The sequence below is a fragment of the Saccostrea echinata genome, unplaced genomic scaffold, assembly GCF_033153115.1.
Source record: "Saccostrea echinata isolate AGI-Se365-2 ecotype Australia unplaced genomic scaffold, CSIRO_AGI_Sech_v1 ptg000020l, whole genome shotgun sequence".
In the NCBI taxonomy this organism is placed as follows: Eukaryota; Metazoa; Mollusca; class Bivalvia; order Ostreida; family Ostreidae; genus Saccostrea; species Saccostrea echinata.
In genome coordinates this window covers 6,613,762-6,634,430 of record NW_026889769.1, presented here as the reverse complement: position 1 = coordinate 6,634,430, position 20,669 = coordinate 6,613,762, and the positions used below count along the sequence as shown (strand labels likewise).

Genomic DNA, 20,669 nt, shown 5'->3' with positions numbered 1-20,669 from the left:
TAAAAAAAAAAGAAAGATCCACTTTCAATACTTTAAGTTTTACATTTTGAAATTCGCATCAGTTATTTATCATCTTATTACCATTTTTACCTGGCCCCAAGACAATAAACTGAATGATATTTTGATTCTTTATATCTTGAGTTTAAATTTTCAAATGTGTTTTAAAAAATTCTATATTTGTATAAAAGTCAGATACAAATATATGAAAAATATTGTTTGATTATCAAACTAATTTAAGAATGTATATTCATTTGAAATTTTGTCTTAAGTCTGTTCTCAGGTTATGTTCTTGGGGCCTGGACCAACAGTTGGTATTATTACTTACTTTTCAACAATAAGTGAATTGTTTCAACAAATCTTGGAATGATAATATTTGTGATAACAACATAAATCACTTATAAACTTACCTTGTTATATATAGTTGTCATTTCCAATATCAGTTTGTTATCCTAGCTCAAAAGTAGCTGTATATCCTTTAACATGTAAAACGTAAACAAAACAAATTTTATGATGATGTAAACAAATAAAAAAATCTTTCATTAAAGTTATTAAATGGAAGATGCCTAACACTCCTGAGCATTATCAATCCTGTAGTACATAGAAAAAACCTCACAACAAAGGATAACCTATGAATGAGCATGATGATGAAGTACAGATGTGCCTCTTTATGTAGATGCTTTACACACAGGAGTAAACACATTCCATTCCGTAGAATCATCAGATTTCAGAATTCACAACACAATAAACACTCATTTCAAGCACATTTTCACATCTTAGTAGTAAGACACTTGAGATCTCTCCATTCATTATGATTCTGTTTTAGAAAAACGGTCAGGGTCGACATTCTTTCTATTACATTCGATCACAAGTAAACAAAAACAAAGTTCATCTACACTGATAAAAAACAGGCTGAGGCTTTGATATCTAACGTGTCTTGAACTCCAGCTTAAGAATCACAAGTCATAATCGACGGACCTCGATGAAAGAAATCAAAATAGAACATATTCCCACTTATTTGATGTAATTTCAATAATTTACATCACCAAGCGATGTAGAACAGGACGCCATTTTTATTGCGTTGAAATATACGTTATGAGCATGCGCGTACATATATACAAACTGAAGGCAAAATTTGACACACCATTACAGAAAAAACCCTCTTATTTATTTAAATCAAACATTTAATAACTCATATTTTCACAAACAGCACAATCAATCCCCCTTTATGATTTGAAAACAGTATAAAGTACATATATACTCCATTTAAGAGAGAAATTTGCCAAAAACGAGCACCCGCACTCAAGTCGGTTGTTTATCTCACTTGGATATATACTCTAAAAAAGGGTACCTCTCTTTTCAAGAGTCTATCTCTGTCAAATCTTCACTGTCAATGATAACTTTTATATCAGTGTAAAGATAAAAGAACAATCTCCAACATACTAGAAACTCATTTCTTGATCTTTACAGGTTACGGAGTACGAGTGCTACAAAATATCGCTGCGACTTAGGTGCTGGTCGAAAACAGCACTTAATTCTCACCAGCACTTAACTCTGTAATTCAACCTACTTGAACAGCACCTAAGTTGGTCGAAGTATTGATATATATATATATATATATATATATATATATATATATATATATATATATATATATATATATATATATATATATGCAGTTGAACTTCGGTATCTCGAACACGGATATCTCGAATCTTATGGATATGTCGAAGTGTGATTTGGAAGTCCCAAGCACTTAATATTTTAAGTATTTTACTCCCAATATCTCGAACCCTCAGATAACTCGAAGTTTATTCTCGGTCCCATTGAGTTGGAGATAACGAGGTTTGACTGTATATATATATGCGTGAGGGTGTGTATGTGTGTGTGTGTGTTAGAGAAGGAAACAAGTTTTGTTTGCCTATATTTTTCCCTCCCAATAGAGATGGGCTGAAATGAGTGCTCTTGTTTAAGAATTTTGCTTGTTTAAACCAAAAACAATCATGTAAGTTTATACCTCAATTTAATTTGCTATTCTATATTATATAGCTATATAAACTTACCACGGAAGATGAATCTTAACCTGTCACCTTTAGAGCTTTGTGAATATTTAACTCTTGGAGTGAAGTAAATCATCATCAAGACTTCATATAAGTCCGACAAAGATTTATAAATAAATTTCTAGACATACATCATCAGTACATCTGCTTACTAAGGATTGATTTCAAGAGATAGACATAATGTACCCATTAAAGAATATTGTATGTACTGTAAAAAAAATATTTTTTTTTGGTGATAACTTTATTTTTGCATATTAGCGAGACTGTTTGTAGGGGAAAATTTCATTCACACATAATATTCCTCTTATAAAGATTATATAGGGCAGATACCAAAAGTTGTGAAAATTTTGTTTTGCTTGTAAATATCAAATAAAAGAAGCACACATTTTGCACCAAGCAAATTCCACTCCCCCTTTTCAACAAATTAAAGACTACTAAGTCATGTTCAGCATTCTTCATTGTACTTTTTTAATAAAAAAAAAATTTGTCGATTTTAGTGGTCTCTTCAGTCCTCCAGGATATTACCTTAGTTTGAAAAACTGCAATAATGGAAAGCTTATGGCAACACTGGAAGATGAGTATATTTTTTTTATTCATCCTTGTTGAAGAAAATGGAGAGGCATATTGTGTAATGTCACTCAGGGGTTATTTTTGTAACTAAATTGTTAACTTTTAAAGTAAACCATATGTCTCTTCATATCCATAATTTTATCATAATTCACGTCTGATTTTTTCTTGATTTGATTGATCTCCATAGACAACTTTATTCTTAATTATTTTCATTGTCTTTTGATTGATCTCCATAGACAACTTTATTCTTAATTATTTTCATTGTCTTTTAGGACAGGACAGAGATTGAATGAAGGAGTTAGATACTTTAAGGATGTATTGCTTGTAGAAGCAAGAATCATTATCGCTTCTGTTGTCAAGAACATAACATATAGAGAAGCTGAAGAACTTCTCTATCCATTGAAATAACAAATTTATGTTCCGGTTGATTGAGTTTGCAAATTTGATATATATTGGAATATTTCGATTGTGATAGCATTGCAAAAGATGTTCTACATCAATTGCTATATGACATGTTGAACAATATTTGTTTGCAGATTCTTTACAGTTATTATATATCACCATCTGATGAAATATTGTTATAATGTAAAATGGACTCTGTCAGGGCTCATGATCAATTGTACTTGGTTACTCTAGATGAACTCATAAACTCTAATAATTGTGATTTCATTCAAATCAAATCCACACCAGACCAAGCTGTTTTATCATTAATTCCTACTAGAAACATTAGTTTAAATGTAGGAAGAATTTGATAAAATTTGATGTAATTTGACTTTGAAAATATCTATTAAAGTTTTGTTTTTCTGACAAGTGAAATGAATTTCACATGCAGAATTCATACCATTGGATTTGGGTGTAATTTAAAAGGAACACTTGTGCAGCCATGCATTATTTCTTAAATAGTACCTGTAATACATTTGTATGGTCTTAATATTGTGTGGCCATTTTTTCCCCTAGGATTAATTGATCTACGTTATTTTTATCTTTAAGTTCCTCAGTGACTAAACCCAATTTGTATAAAAATTGGGAGCAGAGCTCTAGAAAAAAGCTTAACATTAGTTTATGTTCCAAATAATGATTGTGTCAAATAAATTATTTTCCTTACCACTTTTGTATATATGCCTTATATATGGAGACCAAATTATGCACATTAATTCATATTCAATGCTTGGGTTATGTTTCTCAGTGACTGGGTTATATTGTTCAGTGACTGGGTTATGTTCCTCAGTGACTGGGTTATGTTGTTGAGTGACTGGGTTATGTTGAACAGTGACTGGGTTATGTTCCTCAGTGACTGGGTTATGTTGAACAGTGACTGGGTTATGTTGTCCTGTGACTTGGTTATGTTGTTCTGTGACTGGGTTATGTTGTTCTGTGACCGGGTTATGCTGTTCTGTGACTGGGTTATGTTTCTCTGTGACTGGGTTATGTTGTTCAGTGACATGGTTATGTTGTTCAGTGACTGGGTTATGTTGTACAATGACTTGGTTGTGATATACAGTGACTGGGTTATGTTAAACAGTGACTGGGTTATGTTGTTCAGTGACTGGGTTATGTTCCTCAGTGACTGGCTTATGTTAAACAGTGACATGGTTATGTTAAACAGTGACTGGGTTATGTTAAACAGTGACATGGTTATGTTGTTCAGTGAATGGGTTATGTTAAACAGTGACTGTGCTATGTTGTTTATTGACTGGGTTATGTTGAACAGTGACTGGGTTATGTTGTTCAGTGACTGGGTTATGTTGTTCAGTGACTGGGTTATGTTAAACAGTGACTGGGTTATGTTGTTCAGTGACTGGGTTATGTTAAACAGTGACTGGGTTTTGTTGTTCAGTGACTGGGTTATGTTAAACAGTGACTGGGTTATGTTGTTTATTGACTGGGTTATGTTAAACAGTGACTGGGTTATGTTAAACAGTGGCTGGGATTTGTTGTTCAGTGACTGGGTTATGTTTCTCTGTGACTGGGTTATGTTGAACTGTGACTGGGTTATGTTGAACTGTGACTGGGTTAGGTTTCCCAATGATGGGTTTTGTTGTACAGTAACTGGGTTATGTTTCTCAGACTGGGTTATGTTGCGCAGGGACTGGTTTATGTTGCTCAGAGACTGAGTTATGTTGTTCAGTGACTGGGTAATATTGTTCAGTGACTGGGTTATATATCTCTGTGACTAGGCTTTGTTGTTGACTGAATTATGTTTCTCTGTGACTGGATAATGTTGTTCAAAAACTAAGTTATGTTTCTCAGTGACAGTTTTATGTTGTACAGTAACTGGGTTATGTTTCTCTCTGGGTTATGTTGTTGAGAGACTGGGTTATGTTGCTCGGTGACTGGGTAATGATTTTCAGTGACTGGGTAATGTTATTCAGGGACTGGGATTTGGTTCTCAGTAACTGGGTTATATTTTTCAGTGACTGGGTTATGCTGTTGAGAGACTGGGTTATGTTGAACTGTGACTGGGTAAGGTTTCCCAGTGACTGGGTTTTGTTGTACAGTGACTGGGTTATGTTAAACAGTGACATGGTTATGTTGTTCAGCGACTGGGTTATGTTATTCAGGGACTGGGATTTCGTTCTCAGTAACTGGGTTATATTTTTCAGTGACTGGGTTATGCTGTTAAGCCTGGGTTATGTTGAACTGTGACTGGGTTAGGTTTCCCAGTGACTGGGTTTTGTTGTACAGTGACTGGGTTATGTTGTTCAGTGACTGGGTTATGTTAAACAGTGACTGGGTTATGTTATTCAGTGACTGGGTTATGTTGTTCAGTGACTGGGTTATGTTCCTCAGTGACTGGCTTATGTTAAACAGTGACATGGTTATGTTGTTCAGCGACTGGGTTATGTTATTCAGGGACTGGGATTTCGTTCTCAGTAACTGGGTTATATTTTTCAGTGACTGGGTTATGCTGTTAAGCCTGGGTTATGTTGAACTGTGACTGGGTTAGGTTTCCCAGTGACTGGGTTTTGTTGTACAGTGACTGGGTTATGTTGTTCAGTGACTGGGTTATGTTAAACAGTGACTGGGTTATGTTATTCAGTGACTGGGTTATGTTGTTCAGTGACTGGGTTATGTTCCTCAGTGACTGGCTTATGTTAAACAGTGACATGGTTATGTTGTTCAGTGACTGGGTTATGTTTAACAGTGGCTGGGTTAAGTGGAAGGTTGACTGGGTTATTTTAAACAGTGACTGGGTTATGTTGTATAGTGACTGGGTTATGTTAAACAGTGACTGGGTTATGTTAAACAGTGACTGTGTTATGTTCCTCAGTGACTGGGTTATGTTGTATATTGACTGGGTTATGTTAAACAGTGACTGTGTTATGTTGCTCAGTGACTGGGTTATGTTCCTCAGTGAGTGGGTTATGTTGAACAGTGACTGGGTTTTGTTTTTCAGTGACTGGGTTATGTTTCTCTGTGACTAGGTTATGTTGAACAGTGACTCGGTTAGGTTTCCCAATGATTGTTTTTGTTGTACATTAACTGGGTTATGTTTCTCAGTGACTGGGTTATGTTCCCCTCTGATTAGGTTATGTTGCACAGGGACTGGTTTATGTTGCTCGGAGACTGAGTTATGTTTTTCAGTGACTGGGTACTATTTTTCAGTGACTGGGTTATATATCTCTGTGACTAGGCTTTGTTGTTGAGTGACTGGATTATGTTTCTCTGTGACTGGGTAATGTTGTTCAAAAACTAAGTTATGTTTCTAAGTGACAGGGTTATGTTGTACAGTGACTGGGTTATGTTTCTCTCTGGGTTATGTTGTTGAGAGACTGGGTTATGTTGCTCGGTGACTGGGTAATGATTTTCAGTGACTGGGTAATGTTATTCAGGGACTGGGATTTGGTTCTCAGTAACTGGGTTATATTTTTCAGTGACTGGGTTATGCTGTTGAGAGACTGGGTTATGTTGAACTGTGACTGGGTTAGGTTTCCCAGTGACTGGGTTTTGTTGTACAGTGACTGGGTTATGTTGTTCAGTGACTGGGTTATGTTAAACAGTGACTGGGTTTTGTTGTACAGTGACTGGGTTATGTTGTTCAGTGACTGGGTTTTGTTAAACAGTGACTTGGTTTTGTTAAACAGTGACTAGGTTATGTTGTTTCATTTAAGCTCGCAATTGAGAAAGAAAAAGAAAAAAAGAGAAAGAAAAGCTAGAACAGTGCAGTTTTGAGGGATTCACTTGTAACATATTGAAGTGATTGCCAAAAAAAAAAAATTAAAATATTAAAACCCATTTTTGCCTGAAAGTTTTATAGTCAGTAAGTTTTTATCATCTTTTACAGTGTATTTCAAAGCTGTAAAATAGGATTTAAATAAATATAGAAAACCATGAATATCGACTAAATTATGTGTGTTCATTATCTCACAGTTGAACAGTGAATTGGTTATGTTATTGATTGGGTATAATATGTTGAACAGTGACTAGGTTAGGCTTTCCAGTGACTGAGTAAAGTTTCACAGTGACTAGGTTATGTTGTTCAAAGACTAGATTATATTGATGTGTAACTGGGAAATTTTTTTCTGTGACCTAATGACTATAAACCAGGGTCATATTAAAGAATCATCACTTCTTGTAAAACTGCAAGTCAACAAATTAGGGATTTTTGTTTTTTCACTGTATGTGATTTTCTTTATGGGCGGGATTCCTTTTACCCTCGGAAGATTAGCGTAAGAAATAATTATTGAGAAATTCAAGTCTTTTCTGCTGTGCATACACTAGATGGCATACACACATGCTAACTAGGTCACTAGTTCTACCAGTGGCTAAACGCAATCTATTAATTTATCATGTTATAACTATCAAATACCCTAACCTTCGTGAAAGTCGTTCATTCGCCTAAATGTCTTAATATTAAGACTCCGATTATGGCTATTGATCGTATTATTTACCACACACCATAGTGTTTACAAAACCATATTGCATCGGGATCGAATATGCGTTATATTACAAAAAACCATACCGGAAATAATTTTCCCGAAAACCGTGACTGGGTTAACTGTAAACATTTTAGAAAACATATTGAAAGTATTGTATGCATTAATGATTATGAAGCAAAACTGTTTGCAGCTGCTTACAGTGTGGCCTTTTTTGGGTATTTTAGAGTGGGTGAAATCACTGAAGGGAAAAAAACAAACTGCAGGTCATGTTGTCCAGTATGAAAACCTTGAAATGTTAATTAATGAAAATATTATGAAAATTTATCTCCAGCACTCCAAAGCTGACCAAAGGGGAAAGGGGGCAACAATTGTTATAGAAAATAGTCAAGCAATGACCAGCATAGAGCCAGTGGATATTATGGCAAGCTACTTAAGAGTAAGACCAATCAAGCAAGGGAACTTGTTTTGTCATTTTGGGGGTCAAGCACTCACACGTATTCAGTTCACAACAGTTTTAAACAAAGCTTTAAAGGCAGTAGGATTAGACAGTAGTAGATATAAATCACATTCATTCAGAATAGGGGCAGCCACTAATTCGGCAATGTTAGGTATGTCTGAAGATCAAATCTGTAAAGCTGGTAGGTGGAAATCAAATTCTTACAAATTGTACATCAGAATCTAATGATTATGTTTGCTTTACCCTGAATTTAAAAATCATGACTGACTAAAATGTTATTTCAGAGTTTCAGGGGTCCTCAATAGTCAGAAGAGCATTTGTTGCAGCCAGGAGTAGGCCAGGTGGAGTATGCCTAGGACTTCAAAGGCTGAGTATAAATATGTGGTGGCGAGGAAAAGGGGTATGGTATGGTCAGAGTTGTATAACAAAATTAAGTCCTTGTTGAAAGTAAATGACAGTCTACATTACATAATTTTACATTGTGGTGGTAATGACGTGGGTAACATCTCTTTGAGAATTCTTATTCAAATCATTAAAAGTACTCGGGGGAAAATTCAATCATTATTACCCAATACAAAGATAATTTGGTCTCAGTTGCTACCAAGGAGAAACTGGAGATATTCAGAAAATATTGATGCAATGAACAAAGCTTTAAAAAGGTTGAATAGCTCCATTGCAGCAGCAGTTGTAAAGAATGGGGGAGGTTACATCAAATATCAAGAAATAAGTTACAAGGATGCATTGCTCTTTGAAAATGATGGAGTTCATTTATCCCAAACAGGGAATGAAATATTTTTGAAAACAATTTGTGCAGCAATTGAACAATTTAAAAGTACAGGGATACTTGTTTATCCAAAATCTATTAGTAACATAACTTTAGAGTGGCATGGTCCTGGCATTAGGAACTAACCGCTTCCCCCACTTGGTGGCGGTGGCTGCAATGACCACATGGTGCATATGGCCATTTTCGCCATGTGGAAGAATGCGCGGGTTGTTCCTATCAAAATTTGTATATTAAATAAAGATGTACATTTTACATCACTTTACACTCAATATGAAGTGTACATTTTTGTCTCAGGTTGCCGCCCTGCACCGGAATCTGAGTTTTTGAACTTTGTTTTCTGCATTTGTTTGCAATGGATGAATTTGGACATGTATATATATATATATATATATATATATATATATATATATATATATATATATATATATATATATATATATATATATATATATATATATATATATGAATAGATCTTAAAAAAAAACATTTATAGGATTTATTAGTTCTATGAGTGTAATTCATTATCATATTTAACATAATTATTGGAAATCCAAGTATCCTTAATCTGAGCATTTTTTTGTAAGTAATAGAATTTTTTATATAAATTTTGTATCTATGCAAAGCTTAAATGAATTTCTTTACGTATTGGAGAGTTCCGTATTACGGAATTTGCCGGTCTAATTATTTCACAAATGAACGATTTGGCGCTTAGCATAAATAGTGTTCCAGACACGTGTTGGGTCATTGCAACGTTTGTTACAAGATTTTTAGGATATACATTTATCCCTACCCATCCTCGACCTAAGAACTATGTAATGTATTTGTACGTACATGTTATATAATTATTATATATGCTTTTTGTTGTCGTAAATTATCAATTTGTTGTTAGGTACTGCATTGAGAAAGATTATATAAATGCAATCTTGTAACAATCGCACCTAACCTAATATGTTTGTGGTTGTTTATTCAAATTAGTCTAGAAAAGATTTATTTTCGGAGGAGTAAACGAGGGAGAAAATAATAGCGACATCTAGCACTGGGAAACGATATTTCCATTTTCAACAACTCTTTATCCACAGATGGTCTAAGTCCAAACATCCCGGAAAAAGAAAATTTGCATACCCTACACAAATGTCATTTGATCAATGAATCGGAGAATTATAACCATCTGGAGATGTATTATTGTTAAGAATGTTGGCCAAATTTCACATTAACTCCAAGCAATGTCGGTGATTCGGTCACGTGACAAGACATGGCGTAGGACGCATTTTTTTACGAGCACTGCTGAGTGGAACTATTATAGTGTATATCGTTATATATCAGTGTATATTTGGTTTGTATAAGCTTGTGATGGGAGTGGACAACGCTCGGTGAGTCGTCAGGGACTTATTTTGCAATTTAATATAGAAATTCTTAGTGTGCTCATATTTTTTGGCTTCGCCGTGAGTCGAGTAGTGTTCACACAAGCATGGCCAGTAATGTTACAAGTAATGTTACTAGTCCCTCAACTACATCGCCAGCTAGTGGTAAAGACAATAAAAAGAAAAAAAAATATCCAGTTGAACATTAAATCGGCATCTACTTCGGTAAAAAACACCGTTTGTCTGATAAAAAAGCTTCAAAAAAGCCTCGATTAAGTAGTTCTGACCAAAACCCCGTCGGTGCCCCAGACAGTGAAAATGACCTACATTCAATACAAGAAAGTCTTGACGAAATAAAGCAAGGGATGGTAACAAAAGATGATATTGGTGAGATTGTGAAAAACATATTGTCAGAACTGAAAGGTGAATTGTTAAAGAAATCAAGATTGCAATTAAAGATGAAATAAAAAAGGAAATTAAGAGTGAAATTAGAGCCGAGATAGAAAAATTCACACACAGGAATGTTGATGAAAAAATGAAGCGTGCTAACATTGACAATGCAGAAAAATTTGATGCCTTGAATTTAGACTTGACTGATGTGAGAGAGAAAATCGCAAAAGAAAAAAGAGAGTTACAAAAACTAAGCAATGACCTAGCTGTAGCGTCTAGGAACTCAACAAGCAATATCAATGGCAAACTTTAACCAACAATATTCCCAAAAATGTAATATTAAAATACTGGGTTGGCGTGAGCAGCCAAAGGAAAATCTTAAAAGAGACTTTTGCACGATCCTTAAACAAAAAGTTGATCTTGATGTGGACCCTACGGACATCCTTGCAATGCACCGAATCCCCGGAAATCGGAATGGTGGATCGCGACCGGTCATAGTGCGGATGATCAGTACGGAGGCCAAAATAGCCATTATCAAACATCGCAAGGCAATGAAAGACGAATTTGTTATGATGGATCACATCACTCAACTGAACGCAAAACTCATACAGACACTAAAGGATCACGAACTAGTGCATTCCGCCTGGTACTTTAATAGTAAAGTGTTTGCCCTGGACAAAAACAATAGACGCCACACATTTGATATTTTTGATGATATTAACAAAAAACTTAGAGCGTGATTTTTAAGGTTCCATGAAAGTAGCGCACTCAAGACAGTAAATGCATTGGGATCGAGCTCAGTGCTTTGAGATCTCGGGATCGGTATTCCGGAGAACACATTGTTTACGTCCACGGTCCAGCAGTTCTTAACGGGACTAACTTGACACTTTTTGTTTGTTTCTTTTGGTATGTATGTATGTGTGTAAGTTGTGAGATTGTTGCCTACCAAATCAGTATCACCATATTTCAAGATTATGTTTACATATTCTTTTCTCCTTTCTGCGCTGTCACTATACAGTCGTTCATTGACATAAATATCACCGATCAATGAGTCTAAGTGTATTGTCCCTCAATTGTAGAGGGCTTGGTGGAATAGAGACACGGAGAGACGTTCTCAATTACTTAAAACAAAAACAATTCTCTATATATTTTCTCCAAGACACACACTTTACTGAAAATGATATCAACCTTGTTAGATCGTTATGGGGATTTGATGTATATATCAGTCCTGGTAGATCAGATGCCAGAGGAACGGCGATACTTTTTAATAATAACATTGAATATAATGTAACAAATAAATATATAGATGAAGCAGGTAATCTGGTCATTTTAGAGGTCAACCTAGCAAAGAAGTATGATTTTTTATTGGTAAATCTGTATGGACCCAATACAGATCAGCCTGATTTTTATAGTCTGATCAGAGATGAAATTGAGAAATTCCAGGGTGAGTTTGTGTTAATGGGAGGAGATTTTAATTTAATTCAAGACTTTACTCTAGATTGCTATAATTATCGTAACATTAATAACCCTAAAGCAAGAGAGACCCTGCTTAAGTTAAAAGAAACCCAGGACTTATGTGACCCCTGGAGCACTAAATATAATAATTCTAGAAGATACGCTTGGTTTAAAAACAATCCAGTAAAAAAGGCCAGACTTGACTACTTTCTGATATCAAAATAATTAATGACCTTTGTAGATAAGGTTGATATAAAGTCGGGGTACAGAACTGATCACTCAATTATTAAACTTCATATTTTATTTTCAGATTTTAAGATGGGTAAAGGGTTCTGGAAGTTTAATAACTCTCTCTTAAAAGATGAAAATTATATAACTTTAGTTAAAGAAACAAAAATAGGATTAAATTTCAGTATGCAGTGGCACCATATAATCATGCAATGATTAAGGATATTGAAAACACAAAAATTAATTTTACAATTGATGATCAATTATTCCTAGAAATGCTGTTACTTGAGATAAGAGGTACCACTATAAAGTATTGTTCTAGAAAGAAAAAAAAAGAGACAGAGAAGTAAATATTTTAGAAGAAGAAATACAAAAATTAGAAATCATCAGAAATTTTAACAATTCTCAAGAAACTGATGAAAAACTTTCTACTGCAAAATCTAAATTGGAAGAACTTAGAAAACATTATATAAATGGTCTGTTTGTAAGAACAAAAGCTAAATGGGTAGAATATGGTGAGAAACCTACAAAATATTTCTTGAGTCTAGAAAAAAGGAATTATATCAATAAAACAGTAACAAAACTAATTAATGATAATATTTTAGCAATTACCTCGCAACAAGAAATCCTGAAAGAAATTGAAAATGTTTATCTTAATTTATACTCCTCCTGTGATAACACTTTACTAGATATAAATTTAAATAATTTGATACTTAAGGACAATATTCGCATCTTAAATGAGGAGTCGGCTTCCAAATTAGAGGGTCTGATAACCAAGGAAGAAGCATCACTGGCATTGAAAAATATGAAAAATGACAAGAGTCCCGGCAGTGATGGCTTCAACGTAGAGTTCTTTAAATTTTTTTGGAAGGATATTGGAGATTTTATACTTCGATCTATTAACTTTGGTTTCTTGAAAGGAGAATTATCTAAAACACAGAAACAGGGAATTTTGTCTATATTACCAAAAAGGTGAAAAACCAAGGGAATATTTAAAAAAACTGGAGACCTATTTCTCTCCTCAATGTTTCATACAAAATTATATCTGCATGTATTGGAAATAGACTTAAAAGTGTTTTAGATTATTTAATCCATGAGAACCAAAAGGGGTTTTTGAAAGGAAGATTCATAGGAGAAAATACTCGACTTATATACGATGTTCTACATAATACAAAAGAAAAACAAATCCCAGGGATGATGTTACTTATAGATTTTGAGAAAGCTTTTGACACTATTTCCTGGAGATTTATGTACAAGACTTTAGAATTTTTTAACTTCGGTCATGATTTTATAAGATGGATTTCAGTTTTATATAAAAATGCATCATTATGTGTTTTACAAAATGGTATTTTTTCCAGATTTTTTTGCATAGGTAGAGGGTGCCGCCAAGGAGACCCTGTCTCGCCATATATTTTTAATCTGTGTGTTGAGATAATGGGTCACCTTATTAGACAAAATAAAAATATAAAGGGTATAAAAATTGGTAAGGAAAAAGTATGCTTATTACAGTATGCAGACGACACAGTTATATTCTTGGATGGATCAGAAAAAAGTTTGAAGAGTGCATTAGATCTTCTTTTACAGTTTGCTAAATTTTCAGGTTTAAAGCCTAATCTTTCTAAGACTAAAGCCATTTGGATTGGATCAAAAATTAACTGTAATGACAATTTGTGCAAGGAATATAATTTAGAGTGGACATCTGAGACTTTTACAATATTGGGAATAACATTTAATGCCAGTCTGGACAACATTGAAAAGATAAATTTTATTAACAGAATTAATGATATAAACAAAGAAATGAGCCACTGGGAAAAGAGACATATTACACCTCTTGGTAAAATTACAGTTATAAAATCTCTCCTTCTTTCAAAAATTACACATTTATTGTTAACGTTGCCAAAACCATGTGATGAAACTATGAAAAACCTTGAGAAATCTTTTTTTAAGTTTGTATGGAACAATAAAAATGATAAAATAACTCGAAATATAATGATTTTAGATTTTGATGATGGTGGCTTTAGAATGCCACATTTGCCAACATTTATTAAGGCACTTAAGCTTACTTGGATCAGGAGGTTAATACATACAGATTCTACCTGGTCTAGAATATTTATGGAATCTACAGGCTGTAATATTACAAAACTCTACAGTTTGGATCAGAATATGCTTTATATTTTAGTAAAACAACAAATAATATGTTTTGGAAAGAAGTTCTTTCTGATTATAAAGAATTTATTAATTTATTTGAACCTGAAAATATTTTTCAGGTTATGAATGAACCTCTGTGGTTTAACAGTAGTATCAGAGTACAAAATAAGTCTGTTTTTTACAAACAATTATATGCAAAAGGTTTTCATATTGTGTCTGATCTACTGGATACTGAAGGCAAATTGTTATCTTTTAATTGTATATCCATTAATTATGATGTTTTGATCCCATTTACTAATTATGAAGGGCTTAGACTTTCCATTTTGAAAAAATGGCCTGAAGTTAAACAAAATAGAACATCAGTTATTGGAATATCTATTCCTACACATATTCAGTTCCTTTGTCGTGATGGTTCTGGCTGTAAATCATTATACAACTTCTTTCTATCCAAGCGTTATAACCAACCAGTATGTGTAGTAAAATGGACAAGAGATTTAGGGTTGCAGAATGACTTTAACTGGAAAGATCTTTTTACAAATTTGAAATACATAACTAAAGATTCAAACCTCAAATGGTTCAATTATAAGATCATACATAGAATTCTTGGAACTTGTAAATTATTGTTTTTATCTAAAATTAAAGATAACCCACTGTGCTCGGTCTGTAATCTTGAGCAGGAAACTTTGAAGCATCTTTTTTATTACTGTCATCCTGTTAAGGGAATATGGGATTGTTTTGAAGAATGGGTTTTAGAAAAAACTGGAAAAATATATAAACCTAGACCCAATTTCTGTTTTATTAGGTATTTCTGGCAAAGAAAATACAGCTTTAATTGTCATTATCTTGCTTGTTAAACATTATGTATACCAAAAATCTAGAAATTGTAAACCCTTGATATTTGATGAAGTTAAAAATATAATATGTAAATACTATACCTTTGAAAAATATTTGTTTGCAATAAATATGGAGGACATTCAGTTCAAAAAGAGATGGTTATTTTGGTACAATTTATTTGAAAAATAATCAGCTATGTATTACAATTATAAAGAAAAATTGCAGTTTTTTACTTTGTTATTTTTCTTGTAAAGATAGTAAACATTGTAATTTGTAATCATGCATATATATATATATATATATATATATATGGAATTTTATATATATATATATATATATATATATATATATATATATATATATATATATATATATATATATATATATATATATGTAGGTGATACTCTAAGTGAATGAGTGAGAAGAAAGAGTCAGAGAGTGAATGTTAAATAAAAATCTGCAATGTTTATCTATATAAATATACTGCTATATGAATATTGAAAAGCGGAAATAAATAAATTTAAAAAAAAAACTCCAAGCAATGTCATACCTGAAAAAAAAGAAAAAAGATCGCTTTCAAAATAATCAATATTGTATATCAAGGATATACAACCTGTCAATGAGTCAAATGCTGACTGACGTTTTTCATACTGTTTGTTAGGTCATTATTTCTACACTGAACTGTCTAAGGATATTTCCGGTTTTTGTTTCCCGATCATGACAAGGAGCACACGGCGGGTGTGACCGGTCGGCAGGGGATGCTCACTGCTCCATGGCACCTGATCCCACCTCTAAATTTTGAGGTCCGTGTTTGCTCTGCTCCAAATTCGTATCATTTCATTGGACTTTCGAGATTGAATACAGTTCGTTATCTTCATATTTCATTCCATCAAAATTAAATACCAGCTTAAAATTCAGTACATTAAGATGAAGTCATACAAGAAATACTACAGTCTTATTCTTTTATTTGCTGTTTGGACAAAAATACAAAAATGTGTTGCTAACAGTTTTAATTTTTTTATATATATAAAAGATTGTATTGCAACAGTTTATTTACAAACACAATATTTATTTCTGTTAGGTATATGACTGTTCATCGACAACAGCTACTGCGCATATTTGCAATTTGTATCAAGATCTGACAAACGGCAATCTAATATAAATCAGAGCCTGCGATCCAGTTAAATTTTAAATAGATAAGATAAAAGTTTGCTTGTACTTTTATGATTCTATTTTTATGCTTTATAATTAAATTGTATACTTTCTAAACATTATGATGTTTCTTTCGATCGAATGGTTTTATTCCAGTCTAGAATGTTTTCACGGCTTCCTAAATTCATAAAACGACATTATTTAAAGCAACTGAAAAATTGGGAATATAGTGATGGGGGTTTCAGTAAACTTAAGAGTAGACATCCGCAAGTCTTCTTACGCCACTGAATGCAATTTAATGAAACTTTCACAACATAGTACCGTTGTGATCTATCTTACGTTTCGATCGTAGAGATATTTGATTTTTTCCAGTGCAAACATGGACTTCCTTGGTATACTTGGGAGTAGCTATCACTTATCCGCATCTCCTCTTACTCCACTGAATGCAACTGAATGAAATTTACAAAGAATCTTAATTACATTTTGCCATATTGTGCCCTCTATTTTATTTTTCCTTTGGAAAATATGGAGTTTGCTATTCTTTATTTAACATAAAGGTACCCATCTCTTATCTTCAAATCTTTCGATATCACTCAATAAAATTTAATGAGACTTTCACAGAATCTTTATTATATAGTGCCCTTGTGCACCTTCTATTTTATGTTTAAATAAGACCGATATTAGGGGTTTTCCATTGCAAAACATAGACTTTGCCATTAAACTCAATAAAGGGGTACCAGTTTTGCCAACTCCCCATAATCCCCTGAATTAATTTTAATGGAACTTTCACAGACAATGCCAAGAAATGCACTTTGCTATTATACTCATATAGGAGCGGAAGGTATCATTTTGTGAGTCTAGTGCTCATAAAACCTCAAGTTTTAGAACTGAAACAATGCCTTAGATGAATTTTAAGAAGTGTCTTTGTATAGTCGGTATGTTGGGTTATCATCAATCGAAGTTGCAAGACGATTCAATTTTTATCGAAATACCAAACAGTGTTTTTGGAGACAATATCAGAATTTTGGTAACGCTTACATGTAAGATCGTCTAGGAATACAAGTCATCTATATCCCCAGATAATTACATTTGTCTCATATACCCCAGATTTAACCCCGAACGTCAACTCTTAATGCTAGTACAATACCTAGATTAAAACTTATCAGTCTACGAACATCGACTATTATTTACATCGACTACGAGTACTTGTCAAAAATCAAGTTTTAAGACGCCTACTGTTGCAACGTCACTGTAATGCGTTCATCTAATATACGCAAAGCTTCCGGCTAGGAATGCAATATGAGTAACGTTTTGTTTACGAAAGAATAAGTTGTTCATTTACACAACTATACCTGAAGATCCAGTCTAACAAGACATCGGTTTATTCAACGATTGTCTTTTGATGGAGGTAGCATGATGGTGTGGGAAAATATCACAAATAATAGAAGACAACTGGCGACCGTTAATGAGAATAGAAATTTTTCCCATAAACAAAATTTTCCATGACATAATTTCATATTCCACTAACAGCGACTTCGGTGTCTAGCTTTCATAAACCCAAAGAGTGGTCAAATCTGTTATTGACTGTTAATTTTAATCTTCAGTAGACTGGCCATTAGTAAAAAAATATTCCATTAAAGAACTGATTATACGGTTGATAAATGTCATTATAAAATAACAAAGAATATAAACAATTATAAATACATTTTACGAAATTAAGTTCAGTTTATATCCTTAGATTTTTGTGTGTAATTCTCCAGGAAGCAGAGTAATTATAACTTTTTTGCCCGTATATTACACTGAATTACATTAAAGTATTATATTTTATAGATAGCTTGCACTTTTGTATGTTGTGATTATGTGTCATGACAAACTGCCAAACTGTGAAATATATTTTGCACTAGGGCAGAATATTAATGTTAGCACTGGAAAAATGAATTAAAGAAAACTTCGTCAGTTCTAGCAGGAGAAAGTCAAGACTAGCAGGAGAAAGTCGAGACTTTCCGTGGTAATGCTCCAGAAATAAAAAGCCAATAAATAAAGAAAGAAATGTTTAAAAAAATTAAAACTAAATCATAGGGATTGCTCCCGTCCTGGTGGCACGTTTTTTCACCATTGACTTTTTCTTTGGTGTCCGAGGAGGTAATTTTATCAAAAGAATTCATACTAAACACACTGCATGTATATGATTTGGTTCTAATTGTGCTTTATTCTTACAATTAGATGCCAATTCAAATTGCGAACCTCAGTTTCCCATCTGTTTTTCTAAAACAATGCTGTAGGTTTGATCTTTCTTTATTGATTAAAAGGCAGTCGATGTCGCAAATACCACTGTCAACAGTATAAAAAGCAACGATATTACCGTCCAAGTATTGAAACTAATGGCAGTCCGTCCTTTCCTTTCTTTACACATTTCCCCATTTTGACATGGACCGGTGTCGCATAATATAGATACCACAGATGTAACATTCAGAGTCTTTCCATTAAACGTATTGGAAGCAGAGCAAATATAATTTCCAGAATTGTTGATCTGAAGATTTTTCAATAGCAATGAAGACCCGTTTCTGTTCAAGTGTATAGTTTGTTCCTCATCGCTAGCGTTCGTGGATAGGAAGGTCCATCTGTACACTGGCGATGGATTACTGATGGTAAAACAGTCTAGTTTTACATCATCCCCAACAGAATACACCGATGACGATGGTGTGATCGTAACCACGGGCTTTTTTGGACCATCTAATACATAAAATATACAAGTTTTCATAAATGGGTGAATTAAAAAAAAATGACCACCAAACTGAAATTTTTTGGAAAAATTCAACTACTTATCACATATTTTTCACTTATATCATCATGTTGCACATGCATTCTAGTTTAAAATCCTGAAGTGGCAATAGAATAGACAATTGGATTAAAAAGTTTCAGAATTTTTATTAGTAAAATTTATTTTGGAAATAGAAAATATTATTATACCTTAAAAGACTTTCTAAAATACATAATCACAAGAACTTATAGTTTTTTATGCTTCAAAATGGTAAAAGGGGTATAAATGATTAAATCTAGACCTTGATTGAGTATCTTCTCTTGTATATGTGACAAAAAATTGGCTTTTTGATTGTTATTTTATATTATTTTTTCAATTCTGGTTTGAAAAGTTTTAATATGAAAAAAATATGAAGCAATAAAATTCTCCAAAAATCACTTTTTTGTCCGTTTAAGTCAATTCTTTAAATCTAAGCCAAAACAGAATTTTTATATACGAGTTCTCTTACAAAAAATACTAGATTTTGAAGTGACCCTATGTTACATTATTGTGTTGCACTCCTGACATCTGATATGTATTTTATTTAACATTGTTTTAAAAATTATAACACACAATTATCCATTCTTACTTTGTAAATCAATTTGTCCTTTTGATATTTTTCATCGTTTACGGCAGGTTTTTCATTTTTTGAGAACCTTAAAACATGATTATTTGCAAAGTATAAAATATATAAATTGTATTTAAAAATACATGTGAAATGAAAACTTTTCCCTGAATTGACTGTAAAATTTCTGTAATTTGTTGATAGACATAGTATTTTGAACATCAAATAGTATCAACCATTTTTTTTCAACTTATTTTTAGTAAAGATAGTTAAAGGTGCTTAGACACAGATTTGAAGTTAATATTTACTCAAATTTTCTGTATAATTTCATGACTTGTATGTTGCTATAGCGTTTCATACGAAAATTCGATAAAAATCTTATTTTATCTGGAAGTTATTGAAACTTCGATTTTCTGGACGCGTTTGATAGACACATCCTTGCACTTTCACAAATTTTAACTTTATCTTTATTACTTTAGAAAAGTAGCAATTCTGTTGTTTATTAATGAAAAATATTAAAACTATAATGCAGAAAATTCAGAGTAGAAATGTAGAAAGCAAAATCCTCTCACCGGTATTGTCAGTCCGTGCTCAGTGGTGTGTGCAGAGTTTAACAATTGAACACACCCGGTGAAACGTTAACATAAACAACAACAGAGCTCGTGCCCTGTTTACAAAAACAGTTTACGTTTCACTGGTGTATTCAATTTGTTAAACTCTGTACACAACTACACAACACTGAGCACGGGCTGACAATACTTAAGTGAGTGGGTTTTGTTTTCGCACATTTTTACTCTGAATTGTCTGGATTATAGATGTAATATTATTCATTAATACACAACAAAATTGCTACTTTTCTTAAGTATTAGGATAAAGTTAAAAATTGTGAAAGTGCAAGGATGTGTTAATCAAACGCCTCCCGAAATTCGTAGTTTCAATAATTTCCAGATTAAATAAGTTTTTAATTTTATTTTCGTGTGAAATTCTA

At 33.0% G+C, this 20,669-nt stretch overlaps 1 protein-coding gene and 1 long non-coding RNA gene across 2 annotated transcripts in view; one reads left to right on the top strand and one right to left on the bottom strand.

The window, feature by feature from the left end:
* The first annotated feature begins 1,978 nt into the window (after nucleotides 1-1,978).
* On the top strand, nucleotides 1,979-3,667 carry LOC133190012 (uncharacterized). Its single transcript, XR_009721548.1, has 3 exons — nucleotides 1,979-2,002; nucleotides 2,555-2,635; nucleotides 2,900-3,667. It is a non-coding gene; the product is annotated as an uncharacterized LOC133190012 (long non-coding RNA).
* A 12,041-nt stretch (nucleotides 3,668-15,708) lies between these two features.
* The window catches only part of LOC133189859 (carcinoembryonic antigen-related cell adhesion molecule 6-like), a 56,507-nt gene continuing 51,546 nt past the window's right edge, over nucleotides 15,709-20,669 (bottom strand). The window contains exons 4-5 of the mRNA XM_061325253.1: nucleotides 18,772-19,049; nucleotides 15,709-15,714 (exon numbers count right to left, since the gene is read on the bottom strand). Coding sequence (XP_061181237.1) covers nucleotides 15,709-15,714; nucleotides 18,772-19,049 — 284 coding nt within the window. The remainder of the gene's footprint in view (nucleotides 15,715-18,771; nucleotides 19,050-20,669) is intronic.